Below are 18,446 nucleotides of genomic sequence, written 5' to 3' on the forward strand. Positions count from 1 at the left end.
CTGACCGTTGGATGTGATTCGATGGGTGAAGCTGAACTAACGGTCCAGATTGAGTTCTCTGGTTAGAAATTCGGAAAACAAAAATGGAAATGTTTGGTGCGGGGGAATACTGCAATCAGAACGGGTGCATCTGGGCTGAGGGATTTAATAGATGTTTACACCGTTGGATTAAGGTCCTGATCACATAATGTTGACTGAGACCACGACCGATGACTTTTATCATCTCTTTGGATAATTAAATAAGGATAAATTATTGGATTGATCAATCTCCTTATATATTTGTACTCATTATATTAAAAAAGTTATGTTTGATTACTTACTTTGTCAATTTATTAATTTTTAATCAATTAGTTATTGATTATTATATTTTGATCACAAAGTTGTTAACTCGTGTTAGTTTAATGATATTAGATTTGTAATGTAATTGACTAAAATTTATTAATCTATAACATAAGTAACCAAAATTTAATAAATTTGTAAAGTGAGTGACCAAAACATATATATTTTTTTCAATTTGGTGAACAAAAATGTATAAATATGAAAAAGTAATCAATCTAATAATTTACCCTTTATTTATTTATTTCTCAATGGAGGATAATTTGCTTCTAAGGTAGTTTCATATTTCTTCAAACCTATACAATTAAGAGTAAAATACACAAATGATCCATTGATTATAAGACATTACTTTATTGAGTCCAACTATTAGAAGTTACAAAATCATTCTTTGATTATAGGGTGTTGCTTTGTTGAGTCCACTGACTATTAAAAGTTATAAATTGATCACCTTAAGTATTCATATGTTTAAAACTCATCATTTTCCGTTAAAGAATTAATGACAGCTCGAGCTAAATGTTAACCCATTGACTAAGAGAAGCTAAAATTTGATCTAAAAATCTCAAAGAACTATTATATCTCAATCAAAATGTTAATGTATAGCTTAAACAATCGTCAATTTTTTTATCAAAAAAAGTACGAGTTTGAAATATATGAATAGTTAAGTGACCATTTTGTAACTTTTAATAGTCAAGAGACTCAACAAAGCAACACAATATACTCGAATGATTATTTTATAACTTTTTATAACCGAAAGACACAACAAATCAATATCTTAAAGTCCAAGACCATTTGTACACTATACCCTACGATTAACTATTAATATCTATAGTGCTATAATTTTAATATATTTATTATTATTAATCGAAAGAACTTAAGATCAATAATAAAGTAATATTTATAAATAATAATTAAAATATAATAAATTGAAAACATAAACAATAATCCTTCACCACTAACATATTGTTATTTGTTGCAGCTCCGATTTTGGTATTTTCTTATAAATAAATTGAAGTAAAAGTAGAAGCAAAGGTTTCGAGGAAAGAATGCTTTTCATGCCATCTCAGGGTTAAAAGAAGATATCTCCACCGCATGCAAAGGTCAAACGAAAATGGTATAACATGCAAGGCGCTCATGGTAACTACATTGAACCACACCATCAAAATCAACTTCATCTGTACACAACAATATACACTCGATTCGTAATCACCTTCACAAACAAATCAAACATCTGAACCTAATTTATAAAAACGAATTTACTTGGGGTGAATCCTACATTTTTGGTTTCTTGACTAATACGTAATCTGCTACCTTCGATCCCAGTAGAACTTGAAGGATAACCCCATGCAGGTATGTATTTTCATGTTGGTTAAATCCACAAACTGCCATATTGTGTAAACAAACTCTTATTTCAGGTATATACTGCAAAGGGAGAGCAATGTGATCTATGAGCTAACCAATTCTATCCCCTAAACCTAAGGACGATGCAAGATATGTCGTCTTTACTGTCTCTATGAACTGCTTCGGCAATTAGTTGTTTTGAGGCCTTCAGTGGGTCTTTAATCTTTCTTGCAATATCAACAGCCTCCTGATTACTCATCACCTGGATTAAGCATATAGAGAAGGTTAGAAAATAAATCTTAGATAACAACCGGCAGATCATGCATCCCGAGCGATTCTTTACATTTGCACAAAGTAATTAATAAAGATGTATCAAAATGAGGAGACTTCAAAAGCAAAATGTTTTACCTTCCAAAGACCATCACTTGCAAGGATTAAAATATCTGTATTGTAATCTAAATTGGTGTTTTGAATGTCCGGATCTGATCGCAGATGTGATTTAAGGCTCTTGTCCCCGAAAGCGCGTGAAACTGCAAGTTGTCCATTAACTCTAGGGACATCTCCTGATAGCATACAAAAACAAAAGTTCTAACAATATCATCAACATCAGACCACCCTCCCAACCTTTTTTCTATCAATTAACAAGAATTTGACAAAGCATACAAAAGCTAAGAAACAATATTAGGATATCATTAAAAAGCTGCAAATTTGTCATTTGGCGGGATATCCATTCTTATCAATCCTTCTCATCATATTAGCAAATTGGAAACGATGTTCCTCTGGATACAAATTCAGGGTCATATTTTACACATGGAAAATGATGCATTTACATTAACCGAATTAGGACAAGACCTTAATACCAATCAATAGTAGAAACCTCGACTTTTTCTTGGTGTCTTGAGCATGTATTTCCAAGGCCAACAAACAAGAAGCAAAAAAAAGAAAGCATAAACAAGATAATGGTGGCTGGCAGTTCCCTTTTCAGTTGGCAAGATCAAGATTTTGAAGGCAAAGGAAACCCATCATCTAGATTTTTCCAGCAAAGCAACATTTTTTATGGCTTCACTATAAGGCCCGGTTCATTTTTACTTCACAACCAACAGAAAGACATGCCTCAGGAGACCCTTAAGTTGTTATAAAACAAGAAACAGAAAAATAAAACAGAGTGCAGAATTTCACCAGTGCACAAGTGAAAAAGGAAAGGCAAACACTTTAATCATCTTAATGATTAAACATGCTAAATAATACTTCGCTATAACCAATAAATTCAACCAATAATCAAACATTTGCCTCCATCAGCATTTACACCAGGCTTTATTCAACTTAATCCAAAAAGAAGAGTGCACACTAGTAAGGTTGATCGCAAGACAATCCTTTCAATGTAATTGATCTATTCTTGATAAATAGATTAACTGACTGACTGCTGATGCCTTATTGGGGAATGAATTATGAAACTAAATGGACACGAGTATATAGTACATAAAAGAGCATTTGCTTATCAGGCACTGAACAGATCAGGAAATTAGTACATGTTAAAGTTGAAATAAGTTATTTTATGAACTTCCAACACAAAAGTGTTACAAAAGCTGCAAAAACAATTAAAATAATCAGCAGGCTTGACTACTCAACTGTCTAGCCAAAAATATTCGTTGAGTTATCAACATATATGACTAGACGTGCACAGTCTCAAAGAATTAACTTCTAAAAATTGGCTGCAGTAAAAGACCTGGCATATTTGAGACAAATCCACCTCTGTTCTCAATGCTGCCTCGTTCAGTGTTGGGCTCATGATCTGTGCTCATCTGTATTGCCTGACCCCCTCTTGAAAGAACTGCACGTGAATCTCCAACATTTGCCACCCATAGCCTTATTCCGTTTATCAATATTGCAGTTACAGCAGTGGATCCGCCATGACCCAAGTCTGAGCTATGTGAAAGAATTGCTTGGTCTGTTTTCTCATAACCTTTGGAGATGGCTCTGGAGGGGTCAACCCAAAACTCTTCCTACAATAAGTTCAAAAAAAAGTGAGCATATAGTGGCTTGAAAATAATAAACCAAACCATGTAATTGCCCCTCTAAAAATGATATGGCATATCTCACCTCCTTTAGGATATTGGCAAACAAATGCTTCTGTAGGTAGGAAGGAATACTATCTCCCAAATGACCATCGTAGATAGCGAAAAGCCCTAACTCGTGCTCATGAATCTGCATGAACTTAGCGACATGATAATCCTCCATAGGATGATTAGCTTTCCCTTTTACTAGGCTGAAACCAAACTTTGTCATACCCTCACGGCTTTTCCCCTTACCAGAACTGGAATATGAACGCCCTTCTACAAGCTGAAAGAATAAACTAAGAACAATAAATCTCATTGTGAACCAAACATAGCCACATTGCTTAATGGAAACAAAAGCAACCTCATACTAATCCAGTTTTCAAAACCATCAAACGTGTTGCACTAACCACCAAAGTTTACAACTCATCCAAAGCATTGGTTACCAAGTTCTAAACATTCTTTTCCTTTTTACTTCTAAAAAAGGGTTCAGCAATGTTCATCTTACAGTGAAAAAACAAATACATAAAAAATGGCTCAATGCAGTAAAGCTCGTTACTGGGGAGTCTATGAAAAATGCTTGTAACCCCAAAACAAACCTAACATGAATGACCTAATCTTCTCCATAAGCAGTAGATTTATTCAATTTTAATTGAAATCAATTAAAGTAAACTCAAAATTAACCACAGACCAATCCATAAACAACACTGAGCTTCGTCATAATTAATTAAGTATTATTTACCCAAAAAATATGGGATCCCAGTGAAAAACTTTAAAGATAAAAACGTGCTTTACCTGAGATGAACTAAAGCAGCACAACCGATCCATAGAAAATAAAATTGGACAAAACCTCTAATTTGCCAGACTCGTTTCCCTTCAGCATCAAATTGCAGGTCACCTTCTATCCAAATTAAAAGCCTGGAGCATCGGAACCCGAAAGCATTAAAGTAAAGCCCTTTAAACTATAACCCTAAAAGCCAATAAAGGAAGAGCAAAAACAAGAAGTGGGTTATTAAAGAATCACCCTAAAAATGATCAATTCAAAGGCCAAAGTATGGACGTGCTTGCCGCTGCTGGGTGAAGTCGTCAAGAGCGGAACATTTCAAATTTTTTTTGTGTGTGTGTGAAAGAAGGAATCAAAGATATTATGATTTAGTTGAGGAAGAGGTTTCTTCTACTTATCTCACACGAATTAGTTTTAATATATGTTTGACATTGCTCTTTCATTCTGATTCTGGTTTCCACTCTTCCTGTACCCAAGGGGGAATAACCATATAAACCCTTTGTGGCTTTTTAATATTTTTATACTAATATTAGGGAATCAGATTTAAAATATCACTAATAAAAAACTAAAATATCACTAATAAAAAATTAAAATATCAAAGTATACTTTATGATTATTTTTAAAATTAAAAATTTCCTGGAATTTTAATATTGTAAATCAAATAAATTAAATTAGAAATATCGTTTCATAATAAATTTTATAATATTTAATATGATTAAACTAATTATTAAATATATTTCGATAATTATCATAAATAAAATAAAATTAAAATTTTAATATAATTATTAGACAAACTATATATATTAGAGAATTTATTTTCACAAAAAATGGTTAACTATTAAATTGACAATATTTTCATATTTATTTTGCCTATCAAATAAATATTAAAGAATCAGTCTTTTTTATTAATACGACGTGATTATAATATAGTATATTTTTAAGGACTCTCAATCATTTGATAATGAAGACTCAAATACTCTTATTGATATCGTGTTTAAATTCAAAATCTTTAAAAAATAATAATATTTTTTAACTATTAAAATCATTTTAATTCGTAGAATCCTAAAAAAATTAAATTCTATTCATAGCAAAAGAAAGTCAAGATATAGTGTCCCACTTTGAATAGTCTACGAGGCATAACAATTAACAAAGATCTTCCGCGTAAATGGTTATACAAGATTATTCCTTGTATCTGTTTTATATAATCTATATTAGGGGTGTGCAAAAAAACTTGATTCGATCCGTTGATCCGATCAGAAAATTCGGATATCCGATCCGTTTTTCAATTTTCGGATAGTTCTGATCGGGTATCTGAAATTTTTTTCGGATTATCGGATCGGATACGGATCGATAAAAAACCATTTTCGGATTATCCGAAAACACGAAAAAGAATTAGGGCTATTTTCTTCAAGTTTATATCCATTCCTCTCTGTTTTTTCTTCATATCCGAAAAGAATTTGCTTTGTTTCTATCAGAATGTCCGTGATCTATGATTTTTTTATGATTAGAATGTCATTGAGTGAAAGTAAAGGGTTTTGTCTGTCTGAAATTCTATCGTCTGAAGTTTGTTATTGTGTTTTTATTTTGTATACAATACTCAACAGATGCTTCAGAGAAAATCCTTTCTTCGTCCCTGCTCCATTTCCTGGAATGCCAAAATCACAAAAAGAATTTGTATGAACTGAAATATGGCCACACACGTGCACAATCAGTTACTATTGCTAAGATTGTTATACCAATTGCAGATGTTTTCGTGCTTAGATGATATGCTCATAAATCTCGATACTATTTGAAGTTATGGTTTTGCCTCTAATATTCTCTACTTGCTTGCAATAATTCTTCTCTTATGGGAGCAGTTTATATGCTCTCCCCATCAATTCCTTTTACATATTTTATAACAGTTCATTGTAAATCATTAATCATGATGATTACACCCTGTTAACTATCAATTCATTTTGAGTTCAAGTAATAACCTGCTCTCAATTGATGGATGAATGTAATATGATTTTTCTTCATTGCAGGCAGTAAGAGTTGAACATTGTGAACGAGTTCATGTGATTATAGTTGCAAAACGAGTCTGCATTGCAAATTGTCGTGAGTGTGTGTTCTTTTTGGGAGTGAACCAGCGTCCCCTTATTGTTGGCGATAACCACAAGCTACAGGTGAGCGAGTCAGAAGCATCCTCTTCCGCAGGTGCAACGAGAATTTAATTTGATCACATTTGAGTTTCTGAGATGAGAAGCCGTGAAGAATCTATTTCTAAGTAAATGCTCTACTAGTTTTAATTTTGAAAATTTGTTAACGCACGGGGAAGAAAATTGAATTCGTCAAAATTAACTTGTTTTTTCTTATTTTCCTCCAGAGTGGTGTGTCTCTTTGTTGGCCACTTCTCATGTTCTTTGCCCTTTCAACTTCATCAAGTCAGCCAAACTCACTGCCCCACCCTGTGGTTGATGCTGTTTTGGCCCTGGTCATGACAGACCCCTTGTATTGAAGTGTTATCCACCCCTTTTCTTCCTTCTCCTACTTTTCTCCATTGTCCATCACGTCTCTGCTTTACGAAACCAAATCCAAATCCACTTGTACGGTTATACTAAATTTCTTTGGAAAACAAGTAAATATGAACATTTTCATTTCTGTTAATTTATTTTTTTGAAAATTTTGCAAAAAAGAAAAAAAATCGGATTCGGATATTTGGATATCCGATCCGAAATTTTGGATATCCGATTTTTTCGGATCGAATACGGATCATTACTTTAGGTATCCGAAATTTTCGGATATCCGAAAATTCGGATCGGATAATATCCGATATCCGATAATGTACACCCTTAATCTTTATCACATATGGTGGAATTATTCTTTAAAACATCGATTATCATCTTTATAAATAGTATTGGGTTAAATTCAAGGGTTGTATTAATTATTTTTTAAAAGATTTAAATATATGTAAAATTATTTAATATCAAATGAATAAAGATGGACCCATGATTTAATGCTAAGAGCGAATTTATAATATTTTAAGAGAGATAAATTTATAAAATTTTAAGAGTAAATAAAATATATTAATAAAAAAATATCAAAATACATAAATAAAATTGAACTTTTTATGATGTAACCGCCCTCAACCGTTCCTCAGTCCATCACTGTAAACACTTCTTAAAAGTTATAATCAAATTGGTGTCATTAATTAATGAGTTTCTATTTAGGTGAAAAATAGTTTAAATATTTTCATTATAAATGATATAGGATTTGAACACATATTAATAAATTCAAGTGTAAACCATTTATTCGACTCACTATTCATGTGTTATGTTTTAATTAGTCAATTATTTTTTAAAATTATTGATATAATTACGATATTATATTGATTCTGAAAGAAGAAAATCAATGGGTATCAATTTCGTCCAAAATCAAAAAATAAAAAATCCACGAAGGAGGATGAAATAAAAAGGAATTTGTTTTAGTAGTATTAGATGATTATAAGGTGGTATGTGTTTGAAACACTTAATCTTTTAGCAATGAACGCTTATACACCCTACAAACATCAACTCAAATTTGTGACCTCAAAAGATAATATTTATCATTTTAACCACTCAAGTCAGTTGATTCATGCATTACAAGGAAAATTAAAATATTTTATGAGGATTATTTTGGGACGATAGAGGGGGACGGTTGAAGATGGTAAAAATTGTGTATATATATATATAAATAAAAGAAATGTGGATTTATTATTTAAGCATGTCTAATAATTTATTATTAGTTTATTATTAAGTTTTAATAAATTATTCAATTATTTCAAATTATTATTAAATTAAATGTTAGGAATTTATTATATTAATTTTAATTATGATCAATTTGATAGAATGTGTCAGTTTTGAGGACTAAAATTGCTATGATATCATGCTATATTATCATTTTCATTAAATTAGTCAATCTTAACGATTAGTGATCAAAATATAAACAAAACATAATGTTAGATTTAATTTAAAAATACAGTTGAGGGATCAAAACAAAAAAATTTAGGAATAGATGACTATCAAATAGAGAATTTACCCTAAATAAAACAAAGAAAAAGGTTTATTGATATTTAAAAAAAAAAGATTGAAATGAAGTTAATTAGTTTGGTCTTCTTATATTCCCACCCCAACCTTCACTTTCAACTTTTTACAGGATGTTAATGGATTGAGTCTCTCTTAAGTTATAGTTAAATCTTTCCCACCCCACAGTCACTCAAAGCTTTTCCGTAATTGGGAGGCTTTTGGTTTCTTTTACCAGACGGAACCTGCAGCCCTTGAACCGAAAATACCAGTTTCCTTAACAAGGTAAGACATGAAAATAAACCAAGAAATCTTAGACCTTGGAGTGCTTCCTTTTGCATGTTAATGAGCTAAGATTTGTGGGTTCTTGTTTCTTTTGTTCCAAACATCTGGATCTGAACATGGTCTTCGTCCACAGCTCCACTAGGGTTTTATCTTAAAATTACCATTGAACAGAGCACGAAACAAAAATAAAGAAAAACACACTTCTTTTCTCTCCTTTTTCGAGTCATTTTATGTGCTAACGATATATAATACAAGTATTATTGTTTCTCTTGAACAATGGAGGAAATAGATAATAAAAATGGCAAGTGAGAAGATAAAAAACAAGAAGATAGACAACCTCAAGGCAAGGGAAGTGAATTTCTCCAAGAGAAGGCAAGGGCTTATCAAGAAAGCTCAAGAGCTTTCTGTTCTTTGCGGCGCTGAAGTTGCTCTCATCATTTTCTCGCCTACTGGGAAGCTATTTGAGTTTGCTAGCTCCAGGTATATTGCATTAACTCTCAGTTTCAGGAATAAACCCTTTGAAGAAAAAAAAAAGATTTGTTGTTTGTACAATGTAAAGAGGCCTTGGCTACTTGGACTTCATTGAAGAATACTGTTGTCTGAGTAATTCCATTCATCATTCCATGACAAGTATGAAAAATATTTTGGGAAGATATAGTACTTTGCACTCCAACAATCTCAGCAAATTGGACCAGCCTTCTCTTCAACTTCAGGTATTTAATTATATTACTTAATGATCATTGTCACGGTTATCCACATATCCACTGGTGTCCTTTTCTATGTGGGACTAAAGCATTGCAGTTACATGATCCATTTGCATAACACTGTACAGGAACCTGTGGGGGGTTTGCAGATGGAGACACTGTTTAAAGGAAAAGCAGTTGTTGTGGTTGGGGAAGAAGGCATGCCATCGGAACCTGTCACAGATAATGTTTGCAGCTGCACTCCATTGGAGGATGAAACAGGTCTCAAGTCAGGGTAAGTTTTAGATATCTCCTTCAACTTGCCTATTTTTGTATGGAAATTATCATAGTTTATGTATGGTGATAAATTATTAAGTATATGGTTTGTTCCATTTGTTTTTCTTCTTTTGTGCAGCCTTTCACTTCACTTCGCTGAAGCAGATGAGAAGAGAAGAGGCAATTTGAATAAATAGTTGAACACTTGCCAGAACATGTATGCATGAATGGAAGGTAAATGTTGGTAATTCAAGTTAAATATCTTGAATGTAATATCCTTGAAGTGGTAAAACACTTGGGGTCTCCTATGATTGGTCTTAAAAATTACAGTTGCAGGTTGGTACAAGTGAATTGTTACACTTGCTTTTCTGACAAATTAACTTTTGGCTAATAACTCGGAGAAGATGCAACAATATAGCTTCCTGTTGCATACTAATCATTAGGTACAAACAGAATGTAGCCATTTCACATGCACGTGGGACCTATGAATGTATAAATATATGCATCAATTCAACAAAAAAAATTATGCTAATTTTGTTCCACGTAAAACTTCCTAGGCTCTTATATTGTTATCCAAGCAACGATTTGGGAATGGACTAAGGGGAGGGTGGGAGTAATTGTCCCATTAAATTTTCAAAAAATAATTTAGATTTTAGATTTTTATGTATATTTTTATTGATAAATGTTTTCGTCTCACCTGAAATTTTATAAGTACACATTTCTTAAAATTTTATAAACTCTCCCTCAACATAAAATTTTGTGTACATTTGTGAGCACTGTCAATGCAACTTGTAGTAATTCTTTTGAAAAGTATCCACTACCGTCATCCATAGTAGAAGGGGTAGCCAATCGATAATATATACCATGATGTACACCTTGATAACAAACAGATTCATATATACTAAAAACCAGAATTGAAGAGATTCTTGAGCTAATCCCAGAAAAGCTATTCCTTGTGGCCGCCTGGATATGTCCTAAGGTTAGTAAAACTTTTGAATATTTTAGTTTCATCTTTCATTCTATATTAGTCCTCAAATTTTTTGAACATTTCAATTTCATCCCAAACTATATGTATATGCTAATCGCATCTCATGTTAACAGAATCGTTAGGCCAATATATATTATAATATGCTTGAAAAAAAATAAAACCTAGGTTAGAGTATGGTTGAAACTAATTACATATTTGGATGGATTTGGGATGAAATTGGAAGATTTAAAAGGTTTAGGACTAATTTAGAATAATAATTATAATTTGAGGATGAAATTAAAATATTCAAAAGTTTAAGGACAAATTTAGAATTATTGTCATAATTTAAAGATGACATTAGAATGTTTAAAAGTTTAGACACCTATTTAAAATAAAGGTCATAGTTTAAAGATGTGTGATGCAATTAACTCGAAAATAAATCTTAAATCTTATAAATAGTAGTATTATTTTACTTGTATTTATTTATTTATTTTTGCACGAACTAAGTGGCCTCCGTGGTAAAAGTATTGTTATTATTTTTGCATCATAGATGTTAAGGGTGTAAACATTCAATGTCGAGAAGTTGACAGTTATGTTTAAATATGTATTGCCTTGTACTTACCCCCAATTTAATAAAAAAAATTAATTTTTAAGTTTTGATTTGATTTAATGTTTGTACATACGCCTCATTAAATATATTATTCTATTTATCTTATTAAAATTGTCATTTATTGACTTTTGTGATAATAATTTTTTAATTTTAATTTATTATTAGTAAAAATGTGAGGAAATATATTTTAAATATATATTTTATAAAATTTAATTAATGGAAGAATTATAGTTAAAATCTTAAAAGTTTAACCACTAAAATTTTCACAATTTCAATGAAACTAAGTTAATTTTTTTAATTACATCTCAATGGATTAGTTTAACAGACTAAATTAGAAAACTCATAAACCCATACGTTAAGGATTGGACCCTCCTAACCTAAATCCAACTGAAATGTTCAGTTCTAGTTGTCAAACCAGACACTAAAGCGTGTCTAAACTGTTTTGTTTACTTACTGCGTCGGTGCTTTTACCGGCAATTACCGGTAAATTAATCCACCTTCTTTTTGTTATGGGTAAACTACATTAGATAGTCACTGATGTTTGAATAAATTTATCTCTACCTATTGATATTTAAAAATAATGATTTAATCACCGACTCTATTGATTTATAATAAAATAGTCACTCGTTGTTAATAACCATTATTAGAAAAACAAAATATTAATGTGACGAGTTAAATCGATTATTGTGACATCCTTTGGGCACACGGGATAACTATGTTGACTAGTCATTTGACACCGCTCTATTTTTAACCAACTTTTGACGTGATTGTTTGTAGAAAATTACGAATAATTTGATTCACCAAATTGCTCAAAAAATCTATCTACTTGAGTCTAACCAGCCATGAGAGTGCATGGATAGGTTATTAGATGAGCCGAAAACCATTGCCGAAGGCGGGTTCGAGCTAAATGCATCCATCATTGACCCATATCCATCATGGGATCTTTCGTGCCTTAAATTGTGAGGGAAGGAAAACAATTTGCATATAAGGGAACAATTCCCAATTACGTGACTGGATGTAAGATCACCATAGATTAATGCTTATAAAATGACAAAATTCTCTCAATCAAGGGTTAAGTTTATAATTATTAGTTAATATATTTTCTCAACGAGTTAATACATTTCACTTGGTATGGGCACATACGTTGAAGATAGCAGTCGATGTGGCATAGGATCTAAACTATCTCCATTGCGACCCAACTATGTCACTCGGTAACTTAAAGGTCTTCCATTGCTTCCCTTGAAGTTTGATGTGCATGTATTCCACATTCAGAGTGATTTTGTTAGAACTTCTAATGAGTAAATGTGTGGATGATCAATCTGTTTGATAGAATAGATTCAATTGAAGGTAGCAGAAAATAATAATTCATATTATTTTAATATAGTGTTGACTAAAAATAGAAAGGACTTAAAAAATCGGTTAATGTGGCTGTCCTGTGTGACCAAATATGTCACATCAATCCGTTTAATGCGTCACATCGAAATACTAGTAGACATAAATCGATTTATTATAAATCAATAATATTAATGACTAAATAGTTAATTTTGAAATATTAGTAGAAAAAAATAAAAATCTACTTAAATATCAGTGACCATTTATGTAGTGAAATATTTCACTCTATACATTTCATATCCGCACAAAATTTTTTCTTTTTCCTCCCAGTCTCTCTCTCTCTCTCTCTCTCTCTCTGTGTTTTTCTTACCGACCACTTGCGGGCCTGGTCGCCGGTTATTTTTCTAAATCGAGGTTGCCGGAGAATCCCTTGTCTCCGACATTTTTGCTAGCTTAAGAGGTTTGCTTTTCAATTATGTAAAGCTCTTTCTTTCTGTCTTTTTTTACGGGTGAGTTATTTTGATGAATTTTTTTGGCTGAGCTTCAGATCTGTGTTTATTTCGTTAGGTGGCTTAATTGGCAGTTTGAAAAAAAAATCTTGCTTGTTTTTCTTGGTATGCAACTTGATCTGCTTCATCTATTTTTTTTAATCTTGATTAATTTGTTCCATGGTAATTTTTTTCCTATAGTCAAATGTTGTGCAGTAAATTTCTTAAAATATGCAAAACAGATTATTACTTATTATATTAAGAATACATTTTAAACAAAAATTTCCATATATATATATATTCAAAGTGTATTATATAGGAGTACACTTAAATTAGTTGAAAAATAATCGAGCTTTATACACTTCTATTAAAGTTTTTTATGATTAATATTTTAATAATTCAAGTGTTTAATTTCACGTTTTATTCACATATACCTTGTTAAAATTTAAATAAAAATGAAAATTATTAACTGTTTTTTATGTAAAATTGTCCAATTGTTGAATATATATTAATGAAGATATCATTTCAGATTGACATGATAAAAATATTAGATTGATTTGAAAATTTATATGCACAATCATATGTATAAATTTAATTGTTAGTTTGTTGAAATATCAATCCAAGAAAGGTTTATGGAACTTAATTTAAGTTTTCCACCGGTGTAAGTTGATTCCCATGTGTTTGTATATATATGTGTGATTCAATTTGGTTGTTGGAAAATTTATTCTTACCATTGAACCATCATGGTAATCACATTTAGAATTAAGGTTTATATATATATATATGTATGTATATTGTTTTTGTTTTCTGCACTGTAACAGAAAGGAAAGGTATGTTTAATGGATAAACGGGCAAACCTCCTTTTTATATCAGCTTTATAAACATCTTCCTAGCATTTCAGTGTCCTATATTAAGCATGCTTCTTTGCTATTAAGGGTTTTTTGCTTTCTTCTTATCCAAAACAATTGGAGCTCTAATCCTTTTATCTGTTCCTTTTCAAACTGTAGATCTCTTGTTTTTAAACCTTGTGTTTCATTTCCGCTGATTGACGTGAAAGAAATGGACGGTACTAAAGAGATTGGACTTAAAAATGTGAGCTCAATGTGCTCAATCTCCGAAATGGATGATTATGATCTCTCACGCCTTCTCAATAAGCCGAGGCTTAACATCGAGAGGCAAAGATCATTTGATGAGAGGTCGCTGAGTGAGCTCTCTATTGGTCTCACAAGAGGAGGTTATGAAAATTATGAGAACACCTACTCTCCCAGTGTGAGGTCGAGATCGGGTTTTGATACTCCAGCTTCATCAACAAGAAACTCATTTGAACCACACCCCATGGTGGCTGAAGCATGGGAAGCTCTCAGGAGGTCTTTGGTGTATTTCAGAGGCCAACCAGTCGGTACCATTGCAGCATATGACCATGCTTCCGAGGAGGTTTTGAACTATGATCAAGTAAAGTTCCCATCAGATTCTTCCCAAAAAAAAAGTTCATTCAGATCCTGTTTATTGGTGATAGTGGTGCAAAATGTTATTGTATATGTATATACATAAAACTCAAAACTATGATTTAGTGTTGATTATGATCACGAGTTAAGCATCCGGCATGAAAATAAATGGAAAGCTTGAACCTGAGGTTAAGGTCTCTATACTTAATTGAAAATGAGAAACACCATTTAATAGTAAACATCGACGTTGGATAATTTTGATTAGATGAAAAACTTCAAGCCAAACATGGGAACTTTGATATGAAAAGGGAAATCTGATTACTGAAAATAGTTGGTGAGGGAAAATGGGAAGACAAAGTATCTTTAACTGTTTGTTAAGCTAGAGATTATACAAAAATTCATAATAATTATAGTTACTTTAACACTTGAGATTCATTACCATTTCAGTGATTGGAATTTTCTGAGTCCGTTCAGGTTTTTGTTCGAGATTTTGTACCCAGTGCTCTGGCTTTTCTGATGAATGGAGAGCCTGAGATAGTTAAGAACTTTCTCTTGAAAACTCTACAACTTCAAGGGTGGGAGAAAAGAATAGATAGATTCAAGCTGGGGGAAGGTGCAATGCCAGCTAGCTTCAAAGTTCTTCATGATCCTGTACGAAAATCAGACACAATTATTGCAGATTTCGGAGAGAGTGCCATTGGAAGAGTTGCTCCAGTTGACTCTGGATTCTGGTGGATCATTCTGCTTCGTGCATATACAAAATCTACGGGTGATATATCCCTAGCTGAGACCCCTGAGTGTCAGAAAGGTATGAGACTCATACTGACTTTGTGCCTGTCAGAGGGATTTGATACATTCCCAACCCTACTTTGTGCTGATGGATGCTCAATGATTGATCGAAGAATGGTAACCTATCCTTCTAGACTTAATCTTTCTCTCTCATTTGTTGTGCATGCATATGTGCTTCTCTGCTAATGTATATATATATATATATATATATATATATATATATATATATATATATATATATATATATACATTGGTTATCAATCTTGTACTTTGATTTAACCTGAGACACACAATGCTTCTGAAAAATCAAAGGTACCAGGATATACTTGATTGTTAATGGAAAATATAAAGTGTAGCAGATAGTTATTTATTGTTGTAGCCGAGAAACAAAGAGAATGGAGCAGTATAACCTACAGAAATTTGGTTGCTTGGTTTTGATGTTTAGCATTTTGCTTCTTTTTACTGTGATCGTCTGGTTATCTGTTCGAGAAATAAAAATCTTTTAAGCATCTGGTTTACTGTGATTGTGTGGTCGCTTCTTTAAGAAGTAAAAAACCTTTTAAGAAAATGGTTCTTTATGTTGACTGGATCCATATTTTGTTTGTAGTGAATTATTAGTGGTTGTCTTCATGCCTCCTTAGATTTTTCTTTCTTTATTTTTTCATCTTTCTGCCCAATAATGGAATTGATTCAAACTTGTAGCCTTATTTTGTGACATATGCAAATTAAATACTTGGGAAGTTAATTTGCTTTATGCATTCTATATTAGTGTTTAAACTTTTATGATACCTTAATTTCTAAGTTTCCTTTTCTAATAAACGAGTCAAATAGGGGTAACGAGAATCGATAGTTTTCTTTTGTCACGTTGCCTTGTCCCTCTTTGAGGCCAAACCAAGGACTCTTAGCTGCATGTTCAAATAATGGTGTGAACTTATTTTACAGGGTATTTATGGTTATCCTATTGAAATTCAAGCTCTTTTCTTTATGGCATTGCGGTGTGCTTTGTCAATGCTGAAGCATGATGCTGAAGGAAAAGAATGCATTGAAAGAATTGTGAAGCGCTTGCATGCCTTGAGTTATCACATGCGCAGTTACTTTTGGCTCGACTTCCAACAACTAAATGATATCTACAGATACAAAACCGAGGAGTATTCTCACACTGCGGTAAATAAGTTCAATGTTATTCCTGATTCTATCCCAGACTGGGTATTCGATTTCATGCCAACACGTGGTGGTTACTTTATTGGCAATGTTAGTCCCGCAAGGATGGATTTCCGATGGTTTTGTTTAGGTAACTGTATAGCAATTCTATCTTCTCTTGCAACTCCTGAGCAATCAATGGCTATTATGGACCTTATCGAAGCCCGCTGGGATGAGCTTGTTGGAGAAATGCCTCTAAAAATCGCTTACCCTGCAATAGAGAGTCATGAATGGCGAATTGTCACTGGTTGTGACCCTAAGAATACAAGATGGAGTTATCACAATGGAGGATCATGGCCAGGTAAGGCCACCACTCCCTATTCTATCTTCACTTAAGTGCTTTTGATCTTATAAGGGAATTAATTTGTTGCATGGATACCGACAAGTGCATTATCACCTTGCTTGTTGGAATTAGTGGCTGTTAGGATGTAAACCCGAAACCCTTAACATTCATGACTGACTTTTGCATTCATATTTTATTTTTTAGTGTTTATAATTTTCCCTATCTGCCATCCTGCAATTATCCACTGCTTTCAATGCAGTACTTTTGTGGATGTTAACGGCTGCTTGCATCAAAACGGGAAGGCCGCTGATCGCAAGACGTGCGATCGATCTTGCCGAGACACGTTTGTTGAAAGACAGCTGGCCGGAGTATTATGATGGGAAAGTCGGGAGATATATAGGTAAACAGGCTAGGAAGTATCAGACATGGTCAATAGCGGGATATTTAGTGGCGAAAATGATGTTGGAGGACCCATCTCACTTGGGGATGATATCTTTGGAGGAAGACAAACAGATGAAGCCATTGCTAAAGAGATCATCTTCCTGGAATTGCTAAACGAAACGGGAAAAGACTGAAATATACAAATAATAGGATTAATTGAGTTGTGTCAGTGGTGAAGGAGACTGAAATATACAAATAATAGGATTTACTCCTATGAATACATCACCTATTTAAAGAGACTGAAATTTAGTTAGTGACGAATCGGTGCCAAAAAGGAAAAGCTGAATTGATTATAACTTATGAAAATAAAATACATAATTAAGTTCGAGTAAGTTTTTGTTTTTTCTACTAAACTTTCAAAAGTTACAAATTGGTCACTAACGTTATCAATTATAACAAAATGATCACTCCACCGTCATCATCGTTAAATTGATCATGTGAAAACGTGAATAAAAAAGTTAATATTTAATTTTACTCCTAAACTATTATTAAAATGTCAAATATGTTCTTAAACAATGATTTCATATCTAATTTACTTCAAACGCCGTCTAGTTTTCAATTTATTTCAAATGCTCGCCACCAACTTATTCCTCCCCTCCCCGCCTCTTTCACCTCATGAGCTACCAAAGCCATTTTCGACCATTTGATTGCCATTGGTAAACGTATTCTTCAGGGAAGACAACCTCCTATGTTCCACTTCCATTTAATATATAATCTTTTGGATCTTCCTTAAATTGCAAGAAGAAGAAAGTCCTATGGACCAATGACAAATTGTTTGGATGCCAAAGTTCAATATCTCTCTTTGAGCCTCTTAAATTCTGAAGTATGCTCATTAATAGTATCGCTTGTTGAAGAATTTGGAGATTAATTTTTAATGAACTCCTCGACCTCGCTCTGGTGATCAACGTTAGCTCTCCTCGTTTGTTCGTCACGATTGGTTTCTGTTCCGACACCAATGCAACAATCTCGACAAATTTTTGGTAATGCTTGACCGACTCCAGCCTGCTGGTGACCGCATTACAAAGGTTCAAAGCCTTGACGAATCGGTCTAAAAGTTGAGGGATCAAGCGATTGAGATGGAATATAGAGATCAGAAAT

At 32.6% G+C, this 18,446-nt stretch overlaps 3 protein-coding genes across 4 annotated transcripts; 2 read left to right on the forward strand and 1 right to left on the reverse strand.

Moving 5' to 3' along the window:
* Window positions 1-1,662: 1,662 nt before the first annotated feature.
* Window positions 1,663-4,831, reverse strand: LOC120195681 (probable protein phosphatase 2C 9). The gene is made up of 6 exons (XM_039197626.1): window positions 4,753-4,831; window positions 4,524-4,626; window positions 3,775-4,014; window positions 3,401-3,677; window positions 2,083-2,237; window positions 1,663-1,936 (listed from the first exon to the last, which is right to left on the reverse strand). The coding sequence occupies exons 2-6, from the start codon at window positions 4,554-4,556 to the stop codon at window positions 1,796-1,798; spliced, it is 846 nt and encodes a 281-aa protein (XP_039053557.1). The 5' UTR covers window positions 4,557-4,626; window positions 4,753-4,831; the 3' UTR covers window positions 1,663-1,795.
* A 4,301-nt stretch (window positions 4,832-9,132) lies between these two features.
* Window positions 9,133-9,990, forward strand: LOC120195189 (MADS-box protein JOINTLESS-like). The gene is made up of 4 exons (XM_039197276.1): window positions 9,133-9,314; window positions 9,487-9,547; window positions 9,667-9,812; window positions 9,933-9,990. Exons 1-4 carry the CDS (start codon window positions 9,133-9,135, stop codon window positions 9,988-9,990), a joined length of 447 nt encoding a protein of 148 aa, XP_039053207.1.
* A 3,031-nt stretch (window positions 9,991-13,021) lies between these two features.
* LOC120195668 (probable alkaline/neutral invertase D) lies at window positions 13,022-17,628 on the forward strand. 2 transcript variants are annotated; one of them, XM_039197619.1, is made up of 6 exons: window positions 13,022-13,162; window positions 13,270-13,316; window positions 14,198-14,642; window positions 15,110-15,541; window positions 16,367-16,925; window positions 17,167-17,628. In XM_039197619.1, exons 3-6 carry the CDS (start codon window positions 14,250-14,252, stop codon window positions 17,460-17,462), a joined length of 1,680 nt encoding a protein of 559 aa, XP_039053550.1. In that variant the 5' UTR covers window positions 13,022-13,162; window positions 13,270-13,316; window positions 14,198-14,249; the 3' UTR covers window positions 17,463-17,628. The 2 variants fall into 2 exon arrangements, with proteins under 2 accessions (XP_039053550.1, XP_039053549.1); XM_039197618.1 differs by lacking the exon at window positions 13,270-13,316.
* Window positions 17,629-18,446: the final 818 nt, after the last annotated feature.

The sequence above is a fragment of the Hibiscus syriacus genome, unplaced genomic scaffold, assembly GCF_006381635.1.
Source record: "Hibiscus syriacus cultivar Baekdansim isolate YM2019G1 unplaced genomic scaffold, ASM638163v2 tig00004620_pilon, whole genome shotgun sequence".
Lineage (NCBI taxonomy): Eukaryota > Viridiplantae > Streptophyta > Magnoliopsida > Malvales > Malvaceae > Hibiscus > Hibiscus syriacus.

What these genes read in the sequence shown, in the direction of transcription:
- LOC120195681 (XM_039197626.1), bottom strand. Translation starts at nt 4,556, where the DNA reads ATGGATCGGTTGTGCTGCTTTAGTTCATCTCAG. An exon ending in TTGCCAATATCCTAAAGGAG is followed by an intron (nt 3,678 to 3,774) that starts GTGAGATATGCC and finishes AACTTATTGTAG; the next exon opens with GAAGAGTTTTGGGTTGACCC. An exon ending in CAAGTGATGGTCTTTGGAAG is followed by an intron (nt 1,937 to 2,082) that starts GTAAAACATTTT and finishes TGCTTAATCCAG; the next exon opens with GTGATGAGTAATCAGGAGGC.
- LOC120195189 (XM_039197276.1), top strand. Translation starts at nt 9,133, where the DNA reads ATGGCAAGTGAGAAGATAAAAAACAAGAAGATAGACAACCTCAAGGCA. An exon ending in TTTGAGTTTGCTAGCTCCAG is followed by an intron (nt 9,315 to 9,486) that starts GTATATTGCATT and finishes TATTTTGGGAAG; the next exon opens with ATATAGTACTTTGCACTCCA. An exon ending in GAAACAGGTCTCAAGTCAGG is followed by an intron (nt 9,813 to 9,932) that starts GTAAGTTTTAGA and finishes TCTTTTGTGCAG; the next exon opens with CCTTTCACTTCACTTCGCTG.
- LOC120195668 (XM_039197619.1), top strand. Translation starts at nt 14,250, where the DNA reads ATGGACGGTACTAAAGAGATTGGACTTAAAAATGTGAGCTCAATGTGC. An exon ending in AGGTTTTGAACTATGATCAA is followed by an intron (nt 14,643 to 15,109) that starts GTAAAGTTCCCA and finishes GAGTCCGTTCAG; the next exon opens with GTTTTTGTTCGAGATTTTGT. An exon ending in CAATGGAGGATCATGGCCAG is followed by an intron (nt 16,926 to 17,166) that starts GTAAGGCCACCA and finishes CTTTCAATGCAG; the next exon opens with TACTTTTGTGGATGTTAACG.